General features: G+C 47.1%; 1 protein-coding gene across 6 annotated transcripts in view; it reads right to left on the reverse strand.

Annotated features, from left to right (window-relative positions):
- SGCG (sarcoglycan gamma) overlaps nt 1–25,567 on the reverse strand; it is a 296,440-nt gene that overhangs the window by 23,234 nt on the left and 247,639 nt on the right. For 5 of the 6 annotated variants that reach the window (XM_019481962.2, XM_019481960.2, XM_059720488.1 and 2 more), the window contains one exon: nt 25,393–25,476. The exons of the other annotated variant lie outside the window; for it this stretch is intronic. In XM_019481962.2, the coding sequence (XP_019337507.1) occupies nt 25,393–25,476 (84 nt within the window). The remainder of the gene's footprint in view (nt 1–25,392; nt 25,477–25,567) is intronic. 6 annotated transcript variants of the gene reach the window in all.

The following is a 25,567-nucleotide window of genomic DNA, read 5'->3' on the forward strand; positions in this document are numbered from 1 at the left end:
GTCATCTGCACTGATGGAGTGCCGAGGGTGCACTCCATCCCATCTTCCAGGTCACTGATGAAGATATTGAAAAAAACAGCCCCAGGACTGACTCTTAGGACACTTTACTTGATACCAGCAGCCAACCAGACATTGAGCTATTGATTGCTATCTTTGAACCCGATGATGGTCCAGACAATTTTCTATTCACCTTGTAGTCCATTCATCCCACCAACCTGTACTTCATTAGCTTGCTTGTCAGAATGTTGTGGGAGACCATATCAAAAGACCATGTCTGTTGCTTAACAGGGAGCTTTAAAAAGTACTCATGAATACTGTATTATCATGGAAAATGCATTTTTTGTTAAAAAGTTTTCATCAATACTTTTACAGCTACATATCTATGAAAGGCACAAGGGGGGTGGCATTCTGCTCCTGAACTTTTTGGCAAAAGATTGGAGCAGTTCACCAGTGATATTCTTAGCTTCTGAGATAATGAGTACTGTGTGCCACTTTATGCTTTCCTTTTAATAGATGCTCAGAAAGGAGTTGGCATGCTACAGACAAAGCTGTGCTTATCATTACTTGGCTGGTGTGAGGGCCAGAAAGCTACAAGGAATGATATGGCAAACATCCACTGACTTCAGTGGAATCAGTATTTCGACCAGAGCCACTTGTTGTATTAGAGGGATGAAAGAGGGAATAAGAAAACATGTCTGCCAAATACGAATTTCACTTGAGAACAGCCACTTGAAATCAGTTAAGTACAATTTACCCATAAGGTTTATACTTTCTGTTGCTAAGACAATCTTTTAATGCCCTTTCAAAATGTTGAGCTGCATGCAGTGGTGCTCAATCAGTCTATAGGAACATTAGCCATAACTTGAAATTTGTACGGTTAAATACTGTACAGCTCTCCAAAGTCTGCATGCTTAATCTTTCGAGGATCAATTGCAGGCACTCTCAAGTCTCATTAATGTGCCCAAGCAAACTTTGATGATTTCACTAGTAGAAATTTAGTTAATGTGGAGCAAGAGTGCAGGATTGATGCCCTTGTTTGCAGCTGCTGGTTTTTTTCCTGCTTTGGTTTCTTTACAAAATACATAATGCACTGTATTAAGGCCCTTGATTACAGCATTCATTTGAAGCTAAAGGCTGCAAAACAGTTCATTTTACAGTGATGTATTAACTTGCTCATAATATTTTGGAGAATCTTTTGGGCTGAAATGATCTATGGTTGTCCTCAGCATACAGTTTGAGAAAAAGTCATAGCAAATTTTGCACTATGTTAGACTATGACAAGGAAAAGATGTAGCAAAACCCCCATTTTTTTGGGATTTATTTTAAAATGAATTCCCTCCCCTTCACCAACCATTTCTGACCTTTTCTCTCCCTCTCTCTTCCCTATAGATAAGTATAAGTGAGCTCAGACTTAGGATATCCACTGTTTTATATTGTATTATTATTAGGTTTGTTTTGATTCTTACTGTTGTATATTGTATTGTTATCATTTTATTGTTTCAAAATGATATTGTATGGTTTAGGCCTGTGTTTGTAAGTGAACCAAAGTCATGTCAAGTTTCCATTTTATATGTCAAGCCTCCATCTTGTGTCCGCTTCCTGGGCATCCCATGTTGCAACAATACGATTCATTGTACCCCTCCCATGTAAATTGTTTCCTGGATGAATGAGAATGATTGGGAATGATTGAAATACAATGGTAGCAGGCCTCTACTGAATGGCCTGTAATGACTGGGCCATTACCTCGCATTGATTCATTCAGGAACCACGGACCTCACCCAGGAAGAGAGACAAGACCAGCATTTGAAAGACAAAAGACCCTGCAAAACCAGCAACTCTCACCATTACAGACACGCAAAACTGTATATCCCTGCATGGAGCACACATGCTCAGTATGCCAGGGGTTGACCCTTGCCTGGGCATGCCTCCTGTCACTAGGGTCACACAAGGTCTGCCACTATAAAAAGGGGCAGTGACGACGGAACCAGTGGGATGCCCTCTCCATCTGGACCAGCACCATGCCACACCACCTATCCACCCAGAAGCTCTGCTGGCAACCTCCCCTCTGGACAACACCTACTGGACAAGGACCCCTTTCCAGCCTGGATAGGTAGATATTACCTGCACACCTCCTCCTACAATTTGGACACTCTCTCTCTCTCTCTCTCTCTCTCTCTCCTCCAGTACTTCAGTGGACTTTAGCCCCTGTATGAAGCCTCTGTAGCTCCTGCTGCCATTGTGTGTGTGTGTGGGGGGGGGGGGTGCAAGGGAACCAATTTGACATTGTGTCACCATCTCCCCTGTTCAATAAAACCACTGTCATTTGCAACCCCGAGTTGGGTCATGTTTTACTGAATCCCAGTCCCTTCCTTATCTTAAATTTCGGCCTCATTCTCTCTCTCTCTCTCTCTCTCTCTCTCTCTCTCTCTCTCTCAGCTCTAGCCCCCACCCCTCTCCATTAGTTTCCCAATCTCCTCTCAATTCCTACTAACTTCTCCCTGTGACTTTCTGCTGCCTTTCTCTGCTTTTCTGCTGCCCTGCTGCCTGCTGCTTTTCCTGTGATTTTTTGCTGTCCATCTCTCTGTTTTCAGGCTTCCCATGTACCTTCTGTAATCCTCCCCACCCCCCATCCTGCAGCTTCCCAGCTCCTCTTAGCTGTCTTGCAGTTTTCTCCAGCAGCTGGAGTCTTTCTCCAGCTTCCAGCACCTACTGCTTCTCCCTGCAAATTCTCTAGCTGCCCTGAAACCATCCTCTGGCTCCCCACACCCAAAGTCCCTCTTTGTACAGAAAGGACAGGTCGGGGAAGAAAGGGGGGGGGTTGCACTTTATGTCAGTGAGCAATATACATCAACCCTCATCAAGACAGAATCCAAGGTTGAGGAAGTAGAAGGATTGTGGGTTAGGCTACATGGGAGGCAAAGAGAAAGGGATTTGGTGGTAGGGGTCTGCTACAGACCCCCACACCAAGGGGAAGAAATAGATGCGGGGCTCCTGAGGCAACTCTCGGAGACCATAAAAGCTAAAGAGGCGGTAGTCATGGGGGACCTAAACTACCCGGACATCTGCTGGGAGACGCAGACAGCAAAGTCCCACCGCTCACTCAGGTTTCTAACCTGTGTACAGGACCTCCACCTGACACAGGAGGTACATGGTCCCACTAGGGGGAATGCCATACTGGATCTGGTATTGCCAACAGGGGATGACATGGTAGGGGACCTCCAGATCGGTAGCCATTTGGGAGAAAGTGATCACCTAATAATAGAATTCAACATAAGATGTCGAGTGGGTAAGGTAACTAGTAGGGTGAAAGTGCTAGACTTTAGGAAAGCTGATCTCAATGAACTCAGGCGATTAGTCAAGGACGCACTGCAGAGTAGGAGTTTTGAAGGGATGGGAGCCCAAGAAGGGTGGCTGTGCCTTAAGGAAACAATCCTTCGGGCACAAAGCAAGACGATCCCCGAGCGAGGCAAAAGAGGGAAAGGGGCCAGGAGGCTTCCCTGGCTGACCAGAGAAATCCAGGGCAGCCTAAGGGCCAAAAGGGGAGCACATAAGAAGTGGAAACAAGGTGAGATCACTAAAGATGAATATACCTCCTCTGCTCGTGCTTGTAGGGAGGCAGTTAGGCGGGCCAAAGCTACCATGGAGCTGAGGATGGCAACCCAGGTAAAAGACAACAAGAAATTGTTTTTTAGATATATTGGGAGTAAAAGGAAGGCCCAGGGAGGAATAGGACCCCTGCTAAATGGGCAGAAGCAATTGGTGACAGACAGGGGGGACAAGGCTGAACTCCTCAACGAGTTCTTTGCCTCAGTGTTCCTAAGTGAGGGACACGACAAGTCTCTCACTGGGGTTGTAGAGAGGCAGCAGCAAGGCGCCAGACTACCACGCGTAGATCCTGAGATGGTGCAGAGTCACTTGGAAGAACTGGATGCCTTTAAGTCAGCAGGCCCAGATGAGCTCCATCCGAGGGTGCTGAAGGCACTGGCCGACATCATTGCAGAGCCACTGGCGGGAATATTTAAACGCTTGTGGCGCACGGGCCAAGTCCCGGAGGACTGGAAAAGGGCCAACGTGGTCCCCATTTTCAAAAAGGGGAGGAAGGACGACCCGGGCAACTATAGGCCAGTCAGTCTCACCTCCATCCTTGGTAAAGTCTTTGAAAAAATTATCAAGGCTCACATTTGTGAGAGCCCAGCAGGGCAAATTATGCTGAGGGGAAACCAGCACGGGTTTGTGGAGGGCAGATCGTGCCTGACCAATCTTGTCTCTTTCTATGACCAGGTTACAAAACGTCTGGACACAGGAGGAGGGGTGGATGTCGTATACTTAGACTTCAGGAAGGCCTTCGATACGGTATCCCACCCCATACTGGTGAACAAGTTAAGAGGCTGTGACTTGGATGACTACACAGTGTGGTGGGTGGCGAATTGGCTAGAGGGTCGCACCCAGAGAGTCATGGTGGATGGGTCGGTATCAACCTGGAAGGGTGTGGGCAGTGGGGTCCCACAGGGCTCGGTCCTTGGACCGATACTCTTTAATGTCTTCATCAGTGACTTGGACGAGGGAGCGAAATGTACTCTGTCCAAGTTTGCAGATGACACAAAGCTATGGGGAGAAGTGGACACACCGGAGGGCAGGGAACAGCTGCAAGCAGACCTGGACAGGTTGGACAAGTGGGCAGAAAACAACAGGATGCAGTTCAACAAGGAGAAATGCAAAGTGCTGCACCTAGGGAGGAAAAATGTCCAGCACACCTACAGCCTAGGGAATGACCTGCTGGGTGGCACAGAGGTGGAAAGGGATCTTGGAGTCCTAGTGGACTCCAAGATGAACATGAGCCGGCAGTGTGACGAAGCCATCAAAAAAGCCAATGGCACTTTATCGTGCATCAGCAGATGCATGACGAATAGGTCCAGGGAGGTGATACTTCCCCTCTATAGGGCGCTGGTCAGACCGCAGTTGAAGTACTGAGTGCAATTCTGGGCGCCACACTTCAAGAAGGATGCGGATAACCTGGAGAGGGTCCAGAGAAGGGCAACTCGTATGGTCAAGGGCCTGCAGACCAAGCCCTACGAGGAGAGACTAGAGAAACTGGACCTTTTCAGCCTCCGCAAGAGAAGGTTGAGAGGCAACCTTGTGGCTGCCTATAAGTTCATCACGGGGGCACAGAAGGGAATTGGTGAGTATTTATTCACCAAGGCGCTCCCGGGGGTTACAAGAAACAATGGCCACAAGCTAGCAGAGAGCAGATTTAGATTGGACATTAGGAAGAACTTCTTCACAGTTGGAGTGGCCAATGTCTGGAACGGGCTCCCAAGGGAGGTGGTGCTCTCCCTTACCCTGGGGGTCTTCAAGAGGAGGTTAGATGAGTATCTAGCTGGGGTCATCTAGACCCAGCACTCTTTCCTGCCTATGCAGGGGGTCGGACTCGATGATCTATTGAGGTCCCTTCCGACCCTAACATCTATGAATCTATGAATCTTAACACCCACACTTTCCTTTAGTCCCATTTTTCCCTCTCCCCACCTACCTCTTCAGCTCTCCTGTAACTCTGGCTCCAGTCCCAGACTGTGCTGGCATGCTTCCCTGTTCTGCAGGCTTTGGGCATCGTCTTTTAATCAATTAAGATCAATTAACGTACAGTTACCCCCAAACCTCAGTTCTGCAGCCCAGGCCCCTCTAGTCTACCAGTTCTGGTCCTGGTGACTTTAATTTCCAGCAACTTTCACTCCCTACACTTCTACTTTCTTACCTTAGCCTGTCCCCAGCCAAATACACCAAGCACATACATGCATACATACCACAATACCCAACTTAGGAATTCACTTGTGTGTGTGTGTGTAGGTGGGTGGTATGTGTGTAAATTAGTGAATACACACATATATATATACATATATAGATATCATTGTGTGTGTGTGTGGTATATAAATTAGTAATCCACATATGTGTATTGAATGTGCAGGTGTTGGTAACTGGTAACTGATTCTGTCTAAATTTGGTGTGTGTAGCGTGTATGGGCTTAAAGTGGTGATAGGTGTGCATGAACCTAGACTGGTTATTCTGAACGTGCGTGTATCTGAGTTGCTAGTGTGAGTGTGTGTGTGTGTGTGTATGTATGTGTATGTGTATATATATATATATATATGGCATTGTGTGCATGATATATGAATTAGTGATCTGTGTCTAACTTCTGGGGTGTATAGTGTATGTGCTTGAATTGGTAATAGGTATGCATGTGCCTAGGCTGGTTTGAATGTGTATGAGCCTAAGCTGGTAGTATGTGTGTGTGTGTATGTACCTAATTGATTTGTGTGTTTGTATATGTGCAATTGTACACCACGCCCTCCTGTCTAACAGTGCAATATTGAGATCCTGAGCATTGGCCTGACCCCTCAAGGCAACAAAGACAGGACATGGAAAGTGATGAAGTACACCCTCAGTTATCTGAACCTTGGGGATCTGAACCCTTATCTATTCAAAGGGCAGCATTTTTTGTTAAGCAACTTGAAACTCTTGACTACTCTCTTGTTAAGCTTTATTATATTCAGTACTGCATCTCTACTCTTAAGTTTGATACAGTACTGTAACTTATAATTTGGTATTACATACTAACCTCTTGGAAGCCTTATTTAATATTTAACACTTTATTTAGTATTTAATACTTATGATTAATACAGTTAAATGCTACAGTAGTGGCCTGCTACCATTGTATCTGGAGAATTAGATTTTCTCCTTGCTTCTACCACAGAGATCCTATGCAATGCCACAATCATGCAAATGATCATTAATAGTATTCCTTATGCAATTAATGGGTACCTGATGCAAGATCCTGGAATCTGATCTATAGAAGTATTGGGCACACTCATGGTGACAACTGAAGTCAACGGGGGCTGTGAATATATAAAGTGCTACATAATGTTAAAAAAAAAATTGGATTTGCCTCATTTCTGACTGGAGTCCCCAAATAAGCAGATTCAAAAGAATACTGAAACACATGCTTAATTTTAAGTGCTAAATCCTAAGTGGCCTTTCAATTACAATTTTGAGCACTGACAGAGTTTCCTATTTCCACTTGTGGTAGAAAACAGTGTCCCAGATGTGTGCATACCTGCTGGAAGTAAGAATAGCCCAGGGGCTGACTCAGGGAGCATGATAGGTTCAGGGACAGTCTCTAACTGAACTTCTCCCCATGCCCCTCCTCCCCAATTCAGACACCATCCTATTTCCCAACAAAGTGCTGTAAATATCAGGCCACAGGCTAGGCAATGTTCAGAGTACACTACAGCCCTTGAAGTGGGCCCAGTAAGCAGCCAAAAGGAGAAGATATATGGAGTGAGGATGCAAAGACCAAGATAGAGGGAGGATGTCTCAGTGAACTGACCGCTGTCTTGGGCTCTAGCACTTGCCCCAATGGAACAGAAATAATTCTATTGCTCTTTATCCATTTTATCCAATGAATATGACCTGCACAGTACTTAGAAAACATTATAGATGGAGGGTGTGGTGGACAGAAGCTAGGGACCAAACCCAGAGCCTCCTCAATTCTAGGTCAGCATCCAACTAATTAAGGCACCCTTCCATTGTTTTACTGTTTTTCTCCTGGCCTCGTATACCTTTCCATCCTGGCTGCCCAGTGGGCCAGCTTCAAGAGAAGGGCTAGAAAGTGTTTCGGGGTAATGAATAGCAAATGGCCTGTTAGAGCACTTTCTTAAGAAGTAGGGTAGCATCTACATGTGAATAGCAATGCAACACAAACTCTGGTGCAGTTCATGCTGGAGTTTATTGCTTTCAGGTGCAGTGTTTACATCTGCACCCAGGACCACAGCACACTGAGCCAGCGTAGTGCTGGGTCAGTGTCTACACGTGCATTGTAGCAGAGTAAATGACTCAATAGTAGATTAGTACTTGTATCTGGCAATTACTAAGCTGTGGCAGAGCTAATTAGTTTACTCCAGCCTAATAGTTCCACACATGTAGATGGAGACATTTTACTTTGGAGCTAATTACTCTACTCTGCAGTAATCGTATCACCTAGATGTGCCCTAGCAGATGCAAATTCATCCCCCTTCTGGATAGGAGGCATGACCTGTACCCCAGCTCACTTGCTCCCTGACCAGGTGCCCTATAGATTAACAGGTGGAAGGGCTTTCCTTCTTCTCCTCAAGTGTCAAGCACACAGTATCATAAAATCATAGAAAATTAGGATCGGAAGGGACCTCAGGAGGTCATCTAGTCCAACCCCCTGCTCAAAGCAGGACCATCCCCAACTAGATCATTCCAGCCAGGGCTCTGTCAAGCAGGGCCTTAAAAACCTCCAAAGATGGAGATTCTACAACCTCTCTAGGTAACCTGTCCCAGTGCCTCACCACCCTCCTAGTGAGAAAGTTTTTCCTAATATACAACCTAAACCTCCCTTGCTACAACTTGAGACGATTACTCCTTGTTTTGTCATCTGTCACCACTTAGAACAGATCTAGCTCCATTCTCTTTGGAACCGCCATTCAGGTAGATTCATAGATGTTAGGGTTGGAAGGGACCTCAATAGATCATCGAGTCCGACCCCCTGCATAGGCAGGAAAGAGTGCTGGGTTTAGATGACCCCAGCTAGATGCCTATCTAACCTCCTCTTGAAGACCCCCAGGGTAGGGGAGAGCACCACCTCCCTTGGGAGCCCATTCCAGACCTTGGCCACTCGAACTGTGAAGAAGTTCTTCCTAATGTCCAGTCTAAATCTGCTCTCTTCTAGCTTGTGGCCATTATTTCTTGTAACCCCCAGGGGCGTCTTGGTGAGTAAAGCCTCACCAATTCCCTTCTGTGCCCCCGTGATGAACTTATAGGCAGCCACAAGGTCGCTTCTCAACCTTCTCTTGGGGAGGCTGAAGAGGTCCAGGTGCCCTAGTCTCTCCTCATAGGGCTTGGTCTGCAAGCCCTTAACCATACGAGTTGCCCTTCTCTGGACCCTCTTCAGGTTATCCACATCCCTCTTGAAGTGCGGTGCCCAAAATTGCATGCAGTATTCCAACTGTGGTCTGGAATCTATTCGTCATGCATCTGCTGATGCACGATAAAGTGCCATTAGCTTTTCTGATGGCTTCGTCACACTGCTGACTCATGTTCATCTTGGAGTCCACTAGGACTCCAAGATCCCTTTCTGCTTCCGTGCCTCCAAGCAGGTCATTTCCTAGGCAGTAAGTATGCTGGACATTTTTCCTCCCTAGGTGCAGCACTTTGCATTTCTCCTTGTTGAATTGCATTCTGTTGTTTTCCGCCCATATGTCCAACCTGTCCAGGTCTGCTTGTAGTTGTTCCCTGCCCTCCGGCATGTCCACTTCTCCCCACATTTTTGTGTCATCCGCAAACTTGGACAGAATACACTTCACTCCCTCGTCCAAGTCGCTGATGAAGATATTGAAGAGTATCGGTCCAAGGACCGAGCCCTATGGGACCCCACTGCCCACACCCTTCCAGGTTGATACCGACCCACCCACTATGACTCTCTGGGTATGACCCTCTAGCCAATTCGCCACCCACCAGACTGTGTAGTCATCCAAGTCACAGCCTCTTAACTTGTTCACCAGTATAGGGTGGGATACCGTATCGAAGGCCTTCGAAGGTAGTTGAAGGCTGCTATTAAATCCTCCCTTGGTCTTCTCTTCTCCAGACTAAATAAACCCAGTTCCCTCAGCCTCTCCTCATAAGTTATGTGCCTCATCCTAAACCATTTTTGTTGCTGTCCACTGGACTCTCTCCATCTTGTCCATATCCTTTCTATAGTGGGGGCCCCAAAACTGAACACAGTACTCCAGATTTAGCCTCATCAGTGTAGAATAGAGTGAAATAATCACTTCCCTTGATCTGCTGGCAATGCTTCTACTAATGCAGCCCAGTATGTTGTTAGCCTTCTCGGCAACAAGGGCACACTGTAGACTCCTATCCATCTTATGGTCCACTGTAACCCCCAGGTCCTTTTCTGCAGAGCTGCTGCTTAGCCAGTCAGTCCCCAGGCTGTAGCAGTGCATGGGGTTGTTGTGTCCTAAGTGCAGGACTTGCACTTGTCCTTGATAACCTCATGAGATTTCCTTTGGCCCAGTCCTCCAATTTGTCTAGGTCACACTGAATCTGAGGCCTACCCTCTAGCATATCTACTACTACCACTAGCTTGGTGTCATCCATTAACTTGATGAGGGTGAAATCCATCCCATCTTCCAGATTATTAATGAAGATGTTGAACAAAACCAGCCCTTAGGACTGATCCCTGGGGCACTCCACTTGATACCAGCTGCCAACTAAACATTGAGCCATTGATTACCACCCATTACAGTCCACTCATTCAACCCATACTTCCTCAGAATGCTGTGGGAGCCTTGCTAAAGTCAAGGTATGTTACATCCACTGCTTTCCCTGCATCCACAGAGTCAATTACCTTATCATAGAATGCAATCATGTTGGTCAGGCATGACTTGTCCTTGGTGATCCTTGCTGACTGACCCTAATCACCTTCTTCTCCAAGTAATTAGAAATGGATTATTTAAGGCCCTGCTCCATTATTTTTCCATGGACTGAAGTGAGGCTGACTGGTCTGTAGTTCCCTGGATCCTCCGTCTTCCCTTTCTTAAAGATAGGCAGTATATTTGCCCTTTTCCAATTGTCTGGGACCTCCCTAGATCACCATGGGTTTTCAAAGATAATGGCCAGCAGTTGTACTATCACATCAGCCAACTCCTTCAGCACCCTTGGATGCATTGCATCTGGCCCATGGACTTGTTAATGTCCAGATTTTCTAAATAGTCTATAACCTGTTCCTTGACCACTGAGGGCTGCTCACATTCTCCCCAAACTGTGCTGCCCAGTGCAGTAGTCTGGGTCCTGACCTTGCCTGTGAAGACTGAGGTAAAAAAGGCATTGAGTACTTCAGCCTCTTCCTCATCATCTGTCACTAGGTTGCCTCCCCCATTCACTAAGGGCCTCATACTTTCCATCACCTGCTTCTTGTTGCTAACATGCTTGTAGAAACCTTTCTTGTTACCCTTCACATTCCTTGCTAGCTTCAACTCCAATTGCACTTTGGTCTTCCTGACTTCATCCCTGCCTGCCCAAGCAATACTCTTATACTCTTCCTAAGTTGTTTGTCCAAGCTTCCACTTCTTGTAAGCCTCCTTTTTGTGTTTAAACTCACTGAAGAGTTCTCTGCTAAGCTATGCTGGCCACTTGCAACATTTGCTATTCTTCCTGCACATCAGGATGGTTTGTTCCTTCAGTAAGTTTTCTTTAAAAATACAACTAGTCAGATTTATTTTTGCCCAGTCCTCCAATTTGTCTAGGTCACTCTGAATCCTAGTCCTACCCTCAAGTGTATCTACTGCACTCTCCAGTTTGTTGTCATACATTAATTTGCTGGACTCCTTTCCCTCTTCAACTGGCCTCCCAGGGAATGTTGCCTAACAGTTCCCTGATGGAGTCAAAGTCTGCTTTTCTGAAGTCCATGACCCATACTCAGCTGCTCTCCTTTCTTTCTTTTGTCAGGATCCTGAACTCAATCATCTCAATGTCACTGCTGCCCAATTTGCCATCCATTTCTACATCCCTCACCAATTCTTCCCTGTTTATGAGGTCAAGAAGAGGATGGACCCTAGTCTATCTCTAACACTTGCAGCAGGAAGTTGTCTCCAATGATCTCAAAACTTCCTGGATGGTCTGTTCACTGCTGTATTGCCCTCCAGCAGATGTCAGGGTGATTGGAGTCCCCCACAAGAACCAGAGCCTGTGATCTGGAAACTTCTGCAAGTTACTTGAAGAAAGCCTCAGTCATGAATGACTGACATCATGGCAGTGAGCAACAAGTGATGAGCGGGGACCACCCAAAGCTGCTGGCATTGGTGTCATTTTTTTTCTGTGACTAAATTTTCAGAATCTACAATCCTAAAAAATACCCTAATAAGGTATTTTTGTCTACAAGGTAGACAACTGTTAGAATTTTTCTGACAGCTCCATCTCAAGAAATATTTCCACAGCCAAAATGAATCCACTTTCAACAACACTTCATTCTGTGACAACACTGAGGAAAAGATTAACAACAAAAATCCAAAACCGCATCAGATTGTACACCTTACAGTAGATAAAATTCAAACCTCGACCACTATATTGACTGCTTCAGGGAAAGAATAAATGATGAAATAATCAACAACAAACACCACTATAACAACCTCTCCCACTCAGAAAGAAGGGCCAACCACCATCACTAAGATCCAACCACCAAATAGTAATAAAACCAGCAGAAAAGGAGGAGCTATAGTTATCCTCAATCATGAAGACTACATAAAAGAAACCAACAGACAACTCTCTGACAATATCCACTATGAAAAACTGGAGGAAAATGCAACTCCTCTTTTCATCTTAAAACTCAAAACCACCATCAACTCATTTCCATCTGAACTACAAGAAAAACTACAGAACTTGATCCCCTCACTGCCCAGCCCAGGGACTTTTTACATGTCCAAAATCTACAAACAAGGGAACCAAGGCAGACCTATAATATCCAACCATGGAACCCTTACTGAGAAAATATCACATTTCATTGAATCCATCCTAAAACTTCTTGTCACCCAAAGACTGAATTTTGTCCAAGACACAACAGACTTTCTATGAAAATTTAGAAACACAGACTATCTTCCCAGCAATACCCTCCTAGCCACCATGTATGTTACCAACTTATATACCAACATACCGCACCAGGATGGCATCTAAGCCTGCCTTTCATATCTACAGGAGCAAGATTACAACTCAGAGTACAGACCTAAAATTATTACTGAACTTATGCATTTCATTCTCACACACAAGAACTTCATTTTCAATAACCAGCATTTCCTTCAGACCATGGGCAATCTTATGGGCACCAAAATGGAACCACAATATAGCAAACTTCTCATGGCCCACCTGGAAGAAGAATTCCTCAAGAACTGCACCATCAAACCCAAGCTATACCTAAGATATATAGATGACATCTTCATTGTTTGGACTGAAAACCTGCAGTCTCTGATTGATTTCTATCACAAATTCAATAACCATCACCCATCAGATTCTCTCTTGAATAATTCAGCACCAGCATTTCCTTTTTAGACACTATGATCAATATCCAGAATGGTAAAATACCAACCACCATATACAAGACACCCATGGACCAACATACATATCTACCCAGAACCAGCAATCACCCTAAACACACCGAGAAAGCTGTAATATGCAGCCAAGCCCTTGGATACCTCCAAATTTGCACTGACGAGAATCCCCAGAAATTGCACACCATTAGTTATGACATACCATCCTTCCCTGGAACATATACGGAAAATCCTCAAACACCTGCGACCCACGCTAGAAGAAGACCCAATTCTTAAAGAGATCTTTCCAGAACCACCCATCCTAGCCTTTAAACAAGCACTGAACCTTGCCAACCTCATCACCAGAAGTGAACTTCTTATGGCCCAAAGCACACTGAACAGATCCAGACCATGCCAGTACAAGAAATGTAAAACCTGCCAACACATCTCCAACACTCCCACAATAACTACACCTCACAACACAGCATTCAAAATTCCTGGATCTTATACTTACACCTCCATAAATGTAATATATTGTATTCAGTGCACTAAATACCCTAATGGAAAATATGTAGGAGAAACCAAACAACTGCATACCAGAATGAATGCAGACCGAAAATCTATCAAAGTAAAAATATCCAATTACCTGTCAATTGCACTTCCCCCAAGAAAACCACTCTCTCTCCAATCTCTTAGTTCAAATCCTCAAAGGGAATTTACAAAATACCTTTTGTAGATGAGCCTATGAGCTTCACTTCATAAATCTCCTGGATACAAAAAATCATGGACTAAATATAGACATTAGATTTATGGCACATTATAACCTCCCTGCCATAGGTGGCAGAAGGCTGGGGCTAATGGGGCTTAGTCCCCCCAAACACAGGGCAGAGATGGCAATGCAGAGGGCTACAGGGCAGTCCAAGCACGGGCTTCAGGCAGCTGCACCAGGGGATGCACACAGACAGACATGCAGCTGCATCCTGTACACAGCCAGGATTGCAGCCTGGCGGCATGTGGAGCATTGCCCACCACAGCAGGCAGTTCTGTGAAGAGGAAGAGATGTGCGTGGGGGGGGAGCAGATGGAGGCTCCCATACTGAGGGAGGGAGTGGGGCAGGGGCAGGGGCAGGGGCTGGGGTGAATGGGGCCCCAGGGCAGGTCATGGGATGGTTGGAGCTGCAGGTGACTCATTCAGGGGTCACGCGGTGGATGGGGGGCGTGGAAAGAGGGCATGATTCCCACCAGAGTGAACACCTTGGGGGAGGCAAGGGAGGCATGTGCCCTCTGGATTTCTGGGCAGGGTGGAGGAGGGCTGCCACTGTGGGATGGGGCTCTTTGTCCCACTGCCCCTGCCTCAGGAGCTGCATGACACCATGTGCCTGCTGACTCCTGATGGGCAGAGGATGTGGCACAGCAGCAGGGCACAGACCCCCAGCCTGCAGCAATAGCCTGTCTCCACCCCATGCACAAATCCATGGCATGTGCCCCCAGTGCCTCTTCCAGCATGAATGCAGTGGCGGAAGCCCCCCCCCCCGCATCCATGGACGAGCTGCCTGGGCTCCAACCATCCCACAAGCCACCCTGGGGCCGCATTCACCCCAGCCCCTGCCTCTGCTCCACTCCCTCCCTCACTGTGGGGGTCTCAATCTGGCCCCGCCACACACCCCTTTCCTTTCCCCCAGTCCCTTCCCCTCCACAGACTTACCTGCTGGGCGGTGTGTGTATGTACTCAGCCCCACCAAATAATATTTTCTCCCTCCATCTATGCTGCCTACCATCTGATTAAGTACCACAGCTAACCTGTTTGCAGTTTACCAGCTAGGTTCTATCACCAGTTCTACATTCCCCTCCTCCCACCTACCTGTCTCGTACCTATTGTCTCCCATTCCCTCTGATCCTTAGTGCCAGATATTTGCATTTTCACAGACCTGCATTTGCATATTGGCTTCTATTCCATCATGGAGAACACATAACACCAACAGACTCTCCCTATGCCTGGAGAAGCTTTTGTGCCTGAAAGCTTGCAAAGAACAATTTTCCTGACTATTTAGTTGGTTTAATAAACGATATCATAGATTTCATAGATTTCATAGACATTAGGGCTGGAAGGGACCTCGGAAGATCATCGAGTCCAGCCCCCCGCCCAAAGGGCAGGACGTCAGCTGGGGTCATAGGATCCCAGCAAGATAAGCATCCAGTTTCATCTTGAAGGTGTTCAATGAAGGCGCTTGAACAACCTCCGGTGGCAGGCTGTTCCAGACCTTGGGGGCTCGGACAGTAAAGAAATTCTTCCTTATGTCCAGCCTGAAACGATCTTGTAGCAGTTTGTGACCATTCGTCCTCGTCATCCCTTGGGGCGCTCTGGTGAACAAACGTTCCCCTAGATACTGGTGGTCACCCCTGATAAACTTGTAGGTGGCCATCAGATCACCCCTGAGCCTGCGCTTTTCCAGGCTAAAGAGCCCCAGGGCTCTCAGCCTGTCATCGTAGGGTCTGCTTCCCTGACCTCTGATCATGCGCGTGGCTCTTCTCTGGACTCTCTCAAGCTTCTCCACATCCTTTTTGAATTGTGGAGCCCAAAACTGGACGCAGTACTCCAGCTGCAGCTTCACTAAGGCCGAGTACAGGGGGAGAATGACGTCCCGGGATTTGCTTGAGAAGCATCTATGGATGCAAGCCAGCGTTTTGGTCGCTATACTAGCCGCAGCATCGCATTGCAGGCTCATGTTCATCTTGTGGTCAATGATGACCCCCAAGTCTCTTTCTTCCATAGTGCTAACCAACATAGCACTGCCGAGCCTATAAGGATGCTGCGGGGTTTTTTTCCCAAGGTGGAGAACCTTGCATTTATCGGCGTTGAACACCATCAGATTCTCATCCGCCCACTTGCTGAGCCTGTCCAGGTCAGCCTGGATCATCCGCCTGTCTTCTGGTGTGGATGCTTTGCCCCAAAGTTTGGTGTCATCGGCGAACTTGGCCAGTCCGCTTCTGACTCCAGTGTCCACATCATTAATGAAGATGTTGAACAGTATGGGTCCAAGGACAGAGCCCTGGGGGACCCCACTGGTCACAGGACACCACGATGAGTGACTGCCATCAATTACTACCCTCTGGGTCCGACCCCGGAGCCAATTTTCCAGCCAGTGGATCGTGGGGGACCCAAGGCGACAATTGGCCAGTTTCTCCAAGAGACGATCATGGGACACCAGTTCGAAGGCTTTTTTGAAGTCAAGATATATGACATCAATCTCTTCTCCCTTGTCCAGGTGATAGGTCACCTGGTCGTAGAAGGAAATGAGATTGGTCAAGCAAGACCTACCCGCAACAAACCCGTGCTGGCTATCCCTTAAGATGTTGGCGTCGGCCAGTCCATTAAGGATGGCCTCCTTAATAAACTTTTCTAAGATCTTCCCCGGGATAGAAGTCAGGCTGATGGGCCTATAGTTAGCCGGATCCACTTTCCTCCCTTTCTTGAAGATAGGCACCACGTTGGCCTTCTTCCAGTCTTCGGGCACTACACCAGAGCACCAAGAGTTTTCAAAGATCCGCGCTAGAGGCTGGGCTATGATGCTCGCCAGCTCCTTGAGTACCCTGGGGTGAACATTGTCAGGGCCGGCTGACTTGAAGGTATCCAGCTTCTCAAGGTGTTCCTTCACGAAGTCAGCATTAATGGAGGGCAGGGGATCACCCTCACCCGGACTTCCCGGCCCTGTAGCGGGCATGGGCGTCCCATGGGGCTGATGAAAGACCGACGCAAAGTACCTATTTAATAGGTTGGCTTTTTCCTGGGCATCAGTTGTCAGTTGCCCCATCTGGTTCAGCAGGGGTCCAACGTTGCCCCTGCTTTTCCTCCGGCTCCCCACATATCTGAAAAAGGACTTTTTATTGTCCTTGATGCTCAAAGCTAGCTGGAGTTCAGTTGCAGCCTTGGCTTTCCTGGTCTGCTCCCTACAGGCCCGGACCAGTGCAGAATAATCCTCCTTGGAGGTGACTCCCATCCTCCATCCTTTGTAGGCCTTTCTTTTTAGCCTCAGGAGGTCTGCTAGGTCCCTGGAGAGCCAGGGGGGCTGCTGTGCCCTCTTGCTGCCTTTCCTCTGAGATGGAATAGACTTAGTTTGTGCATTGAGGATTGCTCCCTTGAGGAGCAACCACTCTTCTTGAACTCCCCTCTCCCTGTGGTCACAGTCCCTTAGGGCCTCACTGACAAGCCTCCTGAGCTTGTCAAAGTCGGCTTTCCTGAAGTCAAGGACTTGCGTGTTGCTGACTGACTTGCCAGCTTTTCGGCGGATGGTGAAGGTGATCAGCTCGTGGTCGCTGTCACCCAGCTTCCCATCGATCACTAGGTCGCCGACTAGGTCCTCCCCAGTAGCCAGCACCAGGTCGAGCAGCGCTTTGCGCTTTGTAAATATCACATTTACCCAAAGAAACTTGTCAGGATCTAGGAGGCATTTTACAAATGCCCAGGCAATTCTGTTCCATCTGGGTGCTTATACAGCCAGAGTGCAGCCTTCTGAGCATGCTCAGAAAGAAAACACAGGGCAAACTCTGTGTAAGTGTCAGAAATTGCAGTTACATGGCTATGTGAGTTCCACTTAGGCACATAAAGATGAAACAGACACGAGCTAGAATAATTAGAAAAGTGTCTTTAGTAAGCACAGATAATCTGTTTACTTCCCATGCCCCTCTCTTAAACAAGCCCCCCTCAAATTTACATGCAAAAACATATGACTATAAGGTTAGGAGAATAGAGTCAAACAATAAAATGTCAGGTACAGAAAACAGTTTGTTTCTTTTTGAAAGAGACCTACAACATAGGAAAATATAGTAAATGGCCTCATAGAAGCTGGAAACCCAGAAATAATCTCTTCTATCCCTACAGTTCCTTTAAAGCCTATTGAAAGGCATGGTTATTTTAATGAATGATGTTCTATTGACATACATATCTCATCTGTCAAAAACCATCACAAACAATTACATTCTCTAGACAACGAATCATCAAACCCTCATGAAAAAAAAGAATCTAATCCTAATAGCGTGCCTAAATTGCAAAAGGACTAATACCCAGTTGACGTGTAATTACCATGCTTATATTAGCCTGCTTTGGTAAATTATTCCTGGATCTCAGTTTATATCCTTAAAAAGAAAACAGGTTAGTTTTGGGGTTTTCTTTCACAAGATATCATCAGTACTGACACCTCACTACAGTATTACAATTGGTTGTGTTTATACTGAGGGGATGGGCTGGGAGGGGGAAGGGAATTGTGATGCATTGTAGAGGTGTTGTTTTTCAGTTGAAATATTAAGGTCAATTTTTTCAGCCCTGGTGACTGTTCAGACCGATAGAAGTAAAAATTCTTTCTGCAAAAGAATGATTTTGTACTGGTTTCAATCCCTGAGCACATACCAGCCATTCATGCCTTCTTGCACAAATTAACTTTCCTTCTTGTGTAGGTCTAGCTTTGAAAATTTCTTTTCAGAAATCTAGAATACACAAGTAAATTGTACTGTATGTAATGCATGAAATGCCATTACATAGTTATAGTTGTTAACATACTACTATACAGATTAATTAAATGTGATCTATCTGCCAGACACTGTTAAAGACAGAAGATGTAGTCCCTGCTGTGAAAAATGTACAATCTAAATTCAATGTTATCCAAATTCAAACAAGAGACTCCACTTGGCACAACACTTGCAAGAATGGAACCACAGTCCTCATGAATACATTAGCATGCTGCCAGTCCATAGGATAAACTAAACAGCTGGCACATCTCACCAGGTGGGTCTCACTTCTGGCCTATCTGCTTTGTGATTAAGGGGAGGGAGAAAGTGAGCAGGCCTCTTATTCATCTTGGAATAAGCACATTTAGCAGTCTTCCCACTGCCAAAGTATTCATCTTGGAAACAGAGAGAGGCTGACCAATAGGTCAGTACATGACTGGCCATAAATTTAAGATAGTAAGTGCCAGGATGTAATACCCAAGTAAAATCAGAGTTGAAGGAAGGATTAAAAATGGAAGTGATGAAAAAGGACGGGAGGGAAATTCTAAAAGAAAAGCATACCATCTATTTTTACAGCTTCATCTGTACATCTATACCTCTGTTTATGGCTTCATACTATATATACTTCCAGCATCTGTGCTGGTATACCTTCTTCCAGCAGTTCCCAATCTGTGGTATGCATACCACCAGTGGTACACAGACAACCTGTCAGTGGTACACATTGTGAAAGGGTGGTTGAAACACCCTGCCACAGGAATGCGAAGAAGAATATGAGGAGAAGAAACTTACCCAGAAATGCTGAAGAAACAATGGCAAGCCAAAGTGGGAAAGATGCTGCACCCCAACTAATTTAGGAAAACAGCTGGGGCCGTGGCAAACCCAGCTGCCGGAGTTCAAGCCTGGGACAGGGAGAGAGGTGTGGCAGAAGAAGAAGAAAAAAGCCGTGCTGAAAAAGAAAAGGAAGAACAGCTGAGTGAGAAGGCAGTGAATCACATGCTGCCAGCTGGGAAGAGAGGGAATTTAAAGGGATGCTGAGGGAGCATCCAAGGTTGGTTTGGAGTGAGGGAGAGCAAGATGACAGTAGAGAGGATGTCAGGAGATGATGGGTGAAGGAAATGACCCTGGGGCTTAGAGGAAAACCCCAGTCTCTGGACTTATCTGGAGAGAACCAGGGAAGAGATAGAGGAGATCGCTCTGTTGGTGAGTTCAGTCCCAAGGGGTGGAGATCACCTCTCTGGGATCCGAGAAGAGGAAAGAGACATGGACGACTTTACACCCCAAGGAGGGATAAGTCCATCCCAACCCTGAAGATAAGGATGGGGTTAGAATTGAGAGGTTGCTGTCTTGGGACCCATGCAGGGAAGAACGGGGCAAGCAGCCAACCTAGAGGAGAACCCCTCAACAAAGGAGTCCATAAGACGAGGACTGGACCCTTAGTCCAGCAGGCAAGCAACAACAAGCCCTGTGAAGATAAGCCAATCTCCTGAGCTTTTAATCGATCCTTTTGTCTCCCAAAAGTGTTTGGTACCTCTCTCTCATTAACATCAAGGTGTGGCAGAAAATTTCTGAAGGATGGAACACTACTATTCCAGCAGAGAGACAGCTCAGCTTTAGGAGGCATGTCACCAGCTGCTTACAGTGGTGTATCAGCCGGGAAACCAAAGAGACCCCACACGACTGTAAGTATTTACTATTAACACAACACAAAAATGGAGAATTGCTCCACTAGCTTGGGGATTCCGGTCCCACGAGACTGGCAACAAGTACACTGGGTAGTGGTCTAAATCATGCAAGCCCAAGAGGTGCAACTGGAAGAATTGGCCTGGGTGTGGGCCCAAGAGGCCGATGCCCAGATAGCTGTGCTCATCTGGCAACAGGACCTGAGTGAGAAAATTGAAGCTCAACAGGCAGCAGTGTTGGGGACCTCTGAGAAGTTCTGGATCCCTAAGATGATGGTCGAAGATGATGTTGAAGCATATCTGGAAGCATTCAAATGAACAGTGATTATGGCAGGCTGGGCAAAGGGAATTGGACTTCCTTGTTAGGGCCCCTACTGATGGGCCAGGCACAGGCTGCTTACCGAGCCCTAGCCCAAGACAAGGCCAATGATTACCAGATGGTGAAGTGTGCCATCTTATACTGTTGTGAGATCTGCCCCGAGTTATATCAACAACAGTTCTGGGCTACCAAGAAACAGGAACAAAAGAAACCCCGGATATTGGCTTAGATCCTTTGAGATGCCATGGAGTAATGGGTCCAGTCCCATGGAAAGACAGTGCGAGAAGTCCTGGAGATTATCATCCTGGAGCAGTTACTAGATGACCTGGAGGAAGAGATGTGCTGCTGGGTAAGAAGACATCAGCCCCAAGACATGGAACAGGTGCCGCAACTGGCTGAATCCTTTTCTGCAGCAGAGAAAGTGACACTAAGGGGCAGGAATCCCAGATCTGTGGGGGTAACCAAGAGACCATAGAATGTTAGGAGTACATTTTGTGCTGGAAAATTGACCACTGAGTGGAGTGTGATATGCTTCAGATGTGGAGGCATGAGGCACATCTCCCAACAATGTCCCAGTAGGGCCACAGAACAATGACTGTGGGGGCCCAAACCTGAGGTTGAACAACATAAAGGTAGGGAGCAGGAGCATGAAGAACAGATGGACTGTAGATTTGGCCAATTCCACCAAGGAAGTGAAACCACAAAACCAATGGTACAAGTCAAGGTCGGGTCAATCCTTATCCCTGCTCTTCTCAATTCAGGGTGGGCCAAGACCATGATCTGGGAAGGGATAATTGATCCACAGGAAGGGGAACCCAACACCAGCATTAGCATGATATGCATCCATGGGGAATCCTACACCTATTCCTGAAGAAGGCTATGGTTAACAGTAATGAACTGGATAGAAGAGATTTCTGTGGGGTTCGCCCTGACACTGCCTTGCCCCATGCTGGTAGGGCAGGACTGGCCCTATTTTTACAAAGCACTAGACCAGGTCCAGGGGAAAGACAATCTACTGGAGGATAGACGTGGGGAAGACTTAGGAGATGGATTCCAAGCAGAGGAGGACACAACCCACGAGAAAGAAAGGGGTGCCCCCAACATTGATCTAAGTGAGATCAAATGACCTCAGCCAGGTGGCTGTCTAGCCTCCTTTTGAAGACCCCCAGGGTAGGGGCAAGCCCCACTTCCCTTGGAAGTTGGTTCCAGCTCTTAGCCGCCCTGACAATGAAGTAGTGCCTCCTGATATCTAGCTCTAATCTACTCTCAGTCAACCTTATGGCTGTTGTTCCTTGTTACCTCCGGTAGTGCTTGGGGGAACAGGGACTCTCCCATTGCCTGCTGGTCCCCCTTGGCAAGTTTATAGGTGGCCACCAGCTCCTCTCTCAGCCTTCTCTTGTGGAGGCTGAACAGGTTCAGGTACCATAGCTTCTCCTCATAGGGCTTGCCCTGCTGCCCCCTAATCATGCGAGTGGCCTGCCTCTGGACCCTCTCCATGTTGTCCACATCCCTCCTGAAATGCAGCGCCCAGAACTGGATGCAGTACTCCAACTGTGGCCTGACCAATGTCGCATAGAGGGGGAGGATCACCTTGGACCTGCTCGTGATGCATCTATGGATGCATGAGAAAGTGCCGTTAGCCTTCCTGACTGCGTCCCCACATTGGCAGCCCATGTTCATCTTGGAATCAATAGTGATTCCAAGATCCTTCTCTGCCTCTGTGCTGACGAGAAGGGAGTTCCCCAGCCTGTAGCTATGCTGCTGGTTCTTCTTCCCCAGGTGCAATACCATGCACTTGTCCATATTGAAACCCATCCTATTCTCATCCACCCACCTCCGTAACCTGTCGAGAACTAGTTGTAGCCTGTCCCTCTCTTCTAGCATGCTCACTTCTCCCCACATCTTAGTGTCATCTGAGAACTTGAACAAGCTGCTTTTTCACCCTCTTGTCCAAATTGCCAATGAAGATATTGAACAGTGTGGGCCCGAGGACCGAGCCCTGGGGAACCCCACTACCCACATCTCTCCAGGCAGAAAATGACCCATCTACCACCATTCTCTGGGTGCGGCCCTCCAGCCAATTTGCAACCCATCTGACTGTGTAGGTGTCGACAACACAGACGCCTAATTTTTTAATGAGGATGGGGTGAGAGACTGTCAAAGGCCTTCCTAAAGTCCAGGAAGACTACGTCCACCGCAACACCTGCATCCAAGGTTTTTGTGACCTGGTAATAGAAGGCCACTGGGTTGGTCTGACAGGATCTGCCTCTAATGAACCCATGTTGATTGCCCCTAAGCATAAACTCCCCTGCTGACCCCTCACAGATGTGCTCCTGGATAATTTTCTCAAAAATGTTTCTGTTGAACTGATCTTTCTTTGGTCATAAACCTCAAAGTCTGCTTGACATAGTTCATGAAGGCTGGGAAGAAGAGACACCAGGAGGCAGTCAGAATGAACACCAGGTCCAAGAGATGTGGGGACGGTTGGAGAGGGTAAGACAGATTGCCCAGGACAACCTGGAAGAAGCCCAGGCCAGCCAAAAATGAAGGTATGACCTCGATACTCAAACACAAGAATTACAGGAAGGAGATTTGGTGTTGGTAATGCTACCCGACAACACCAGTAAATTAGTGTCTAGGTGATAGGGGCCCTTTAAGGTAAGTAGGAAAGTGTGCCCCATTAACTATGAGATAGAGTGCCCACGCACATGTAGGAGTAGACAAGTCTAGCATGTGAATATGTTAAATAGATGGAAAACTTTAAGAACTACCTCATGGATCCCCGGGAGGTACCTGAGGAATGGGTCCCAGAGTCCACAGGAAGCCACGACAAACCCAAACCGGCCCCGGTGGTGGAGAATTGTTACCCCATGGGGGATGGGAGCAACTCGAGTGCATGGTGTAGGAGTACAAAGATGTCTTTGCAGAAGTACCAGGCCATGCTAGAGGGATATGTCATCGAATCAGAATGAGCACTGGACAGGTGGTGTGAGAACACTGGAGGAGGCTACCCCAGGCCCGCTACACACCGTTATTAAAGGAATTAAAAGAGATGTTATCTCAAGGCATCATTGAGGAATCCCTAAACCCCTGGAGGAGTCCTCTGGTGGTGGTCCTGAAACCAGATGGGGCTATAAGACTTTGCGTTGATTTTTGAAAGGTGAACAGTATCTCCTCCTTTGATCCTTTTCCAATACCCAACATAGAGGAGATGCTGGAGAAAATAGGGCAGGCCGAGTTTATTTTGACCCTGGATTTAACAAAGGGCTATTGTCAAATCCCTATGGCACTGGACGACAAGGTGAAGACTGCCTTTGGTACACCTTGGGGCTTGTTTACCCAGATGCCTTTTGGCCTACACAGGGCAGCTGCTTTTTTCCAGAGACTGATGGGCCAAATCCTGGTAGTACATCAAGAGTATGTGGTGGCCTATATTGATGATATAGTTGTCTTTTCAGGAACCTGGGAACAACATGTGAGACACGTGAGGAACATCTTAGAAGAGTTGAGACACAACGGGCTGACAGCCAACCCCAAGACGTGTGCCCTGGGACAATCAGAAACTAAGTATTTGGGGTTTAAGGTAGGATGGGGGAGAATAATCCCCTTTGCTGACAAAGTGGAAGCGATACAGTTTTACAGACTGCCCCAAATGAAGAAACAACTGAGGTCCTTCCTTGGTTGGTGAACTATTCCCGGCGGTCATACCCTGGTTCTCAGAAATGGCCACCCCCTTACAGGCCTACTACAGGGCAGAAAAGGGGATTGAATAGAGTGGACCTAAGAGACTCAAGAGGCATTTTCCAAGGTGAAGGGAGCTCTATGCAATACCCCAGTGCTATTTACACCAGATTTCACACAAACATTTCAGTTGCACACCAACACCTCTGCTATGGCACTCGGGGGCTGTGCTGTCACAACAAGTCCAGGGGGAGGAATGACCCATAGCTTTCACTAGTAAAAAGTTATCCAAAGCAGAGACACAGTATTCCACTATTGAAAGAGAGTGCCTGGCAATAAAATGGGGGGTTGAGCTGTTTAGGTACTATTTATATGGAAGGAAATTCCTTCTCATTACTGATCATGTGCCACTTTGGTGGCTCCAGACCTCAAAGACAGAGAACCCCAGACTACTGAGATGGGCCTTGGCCCTGCAACCTTTTTTCTTTTCTATAGAACACCAGCCAGGATGACTGAACATTGCAGCTGATTTCCTATCCAGACTGACAGAAGGCAACCAACCAGTGGCAATGACAATGGATGAAGAGAATGGATCTGGACGAAAGACGGTGACCAAGAGGCCCCAAAGGGGCTTTCTACTAGGAGGGGAGGTGTGTGACAAAGTGGTTAAAACACCCTGCAACAGGAACATGAAGAAGAATATGAGAAGAAACTTACCCAGAGACGCTGAAGAAACCACACCGAACCAAAGCAGGAAAGACACCATGCCCCTACTAATTAAGGAAAACAGCTGGGGCTGTGGCAGCTCAAAGGCTGCCACAGCAAACCCAGCTGCTGAACTTCAAGCCCAGGACAGGGAGAGTGGTGCGGCAGAAGAAGAAGAAAAAAGCTGAGCCAAAAAAGAAAAGGAAGAACAGCCGAATCAAGAAGGCAGTGAATCACACACTGCCAGGGGGGACACAGATGAGAAGAGAGGGAATTTAAAGGGACATTGAGGGAGTGTCTGAGGTTGCTTTGGAGAGAGGGGGAGCAAGATGAAGGTAGAGAGGATGTCAAGAGGTGGTGGGGGAAGGAACTGACCCTGGGACTTAGAGGAAAACCCCGGTCCCTGGATTTACCTGGAGAGAGCCAGTGAAGAGATGGAGGCGATCGCTCTATCATTGAGTCCAGTCCGGAGGGGTGGGGATAATTTCTCTGGAATCCTAGAAGAGGAAAGAGACACGGACGAGATTACACCCCAAGGAGGGGTAAATCCGTCCCAACCCTGAAGGTAAGGGCAGGCTTAGAATTGAG

This window comes from Alligator mississippiensis, chromosome 1 (genome assembly GCF_030867095.1).
Source record: "Alligator mississippiensis isolate rAllMis1 chromosome 1, rAllMis1, whole genome shotgun sequence".
NCBI classification, from domain to species: domain Eukaryota; kingdom Metazoa; phylum Chordata; order Crocodylia; family Alligatoridae; genus Alligator; species Alligator mississippiensis.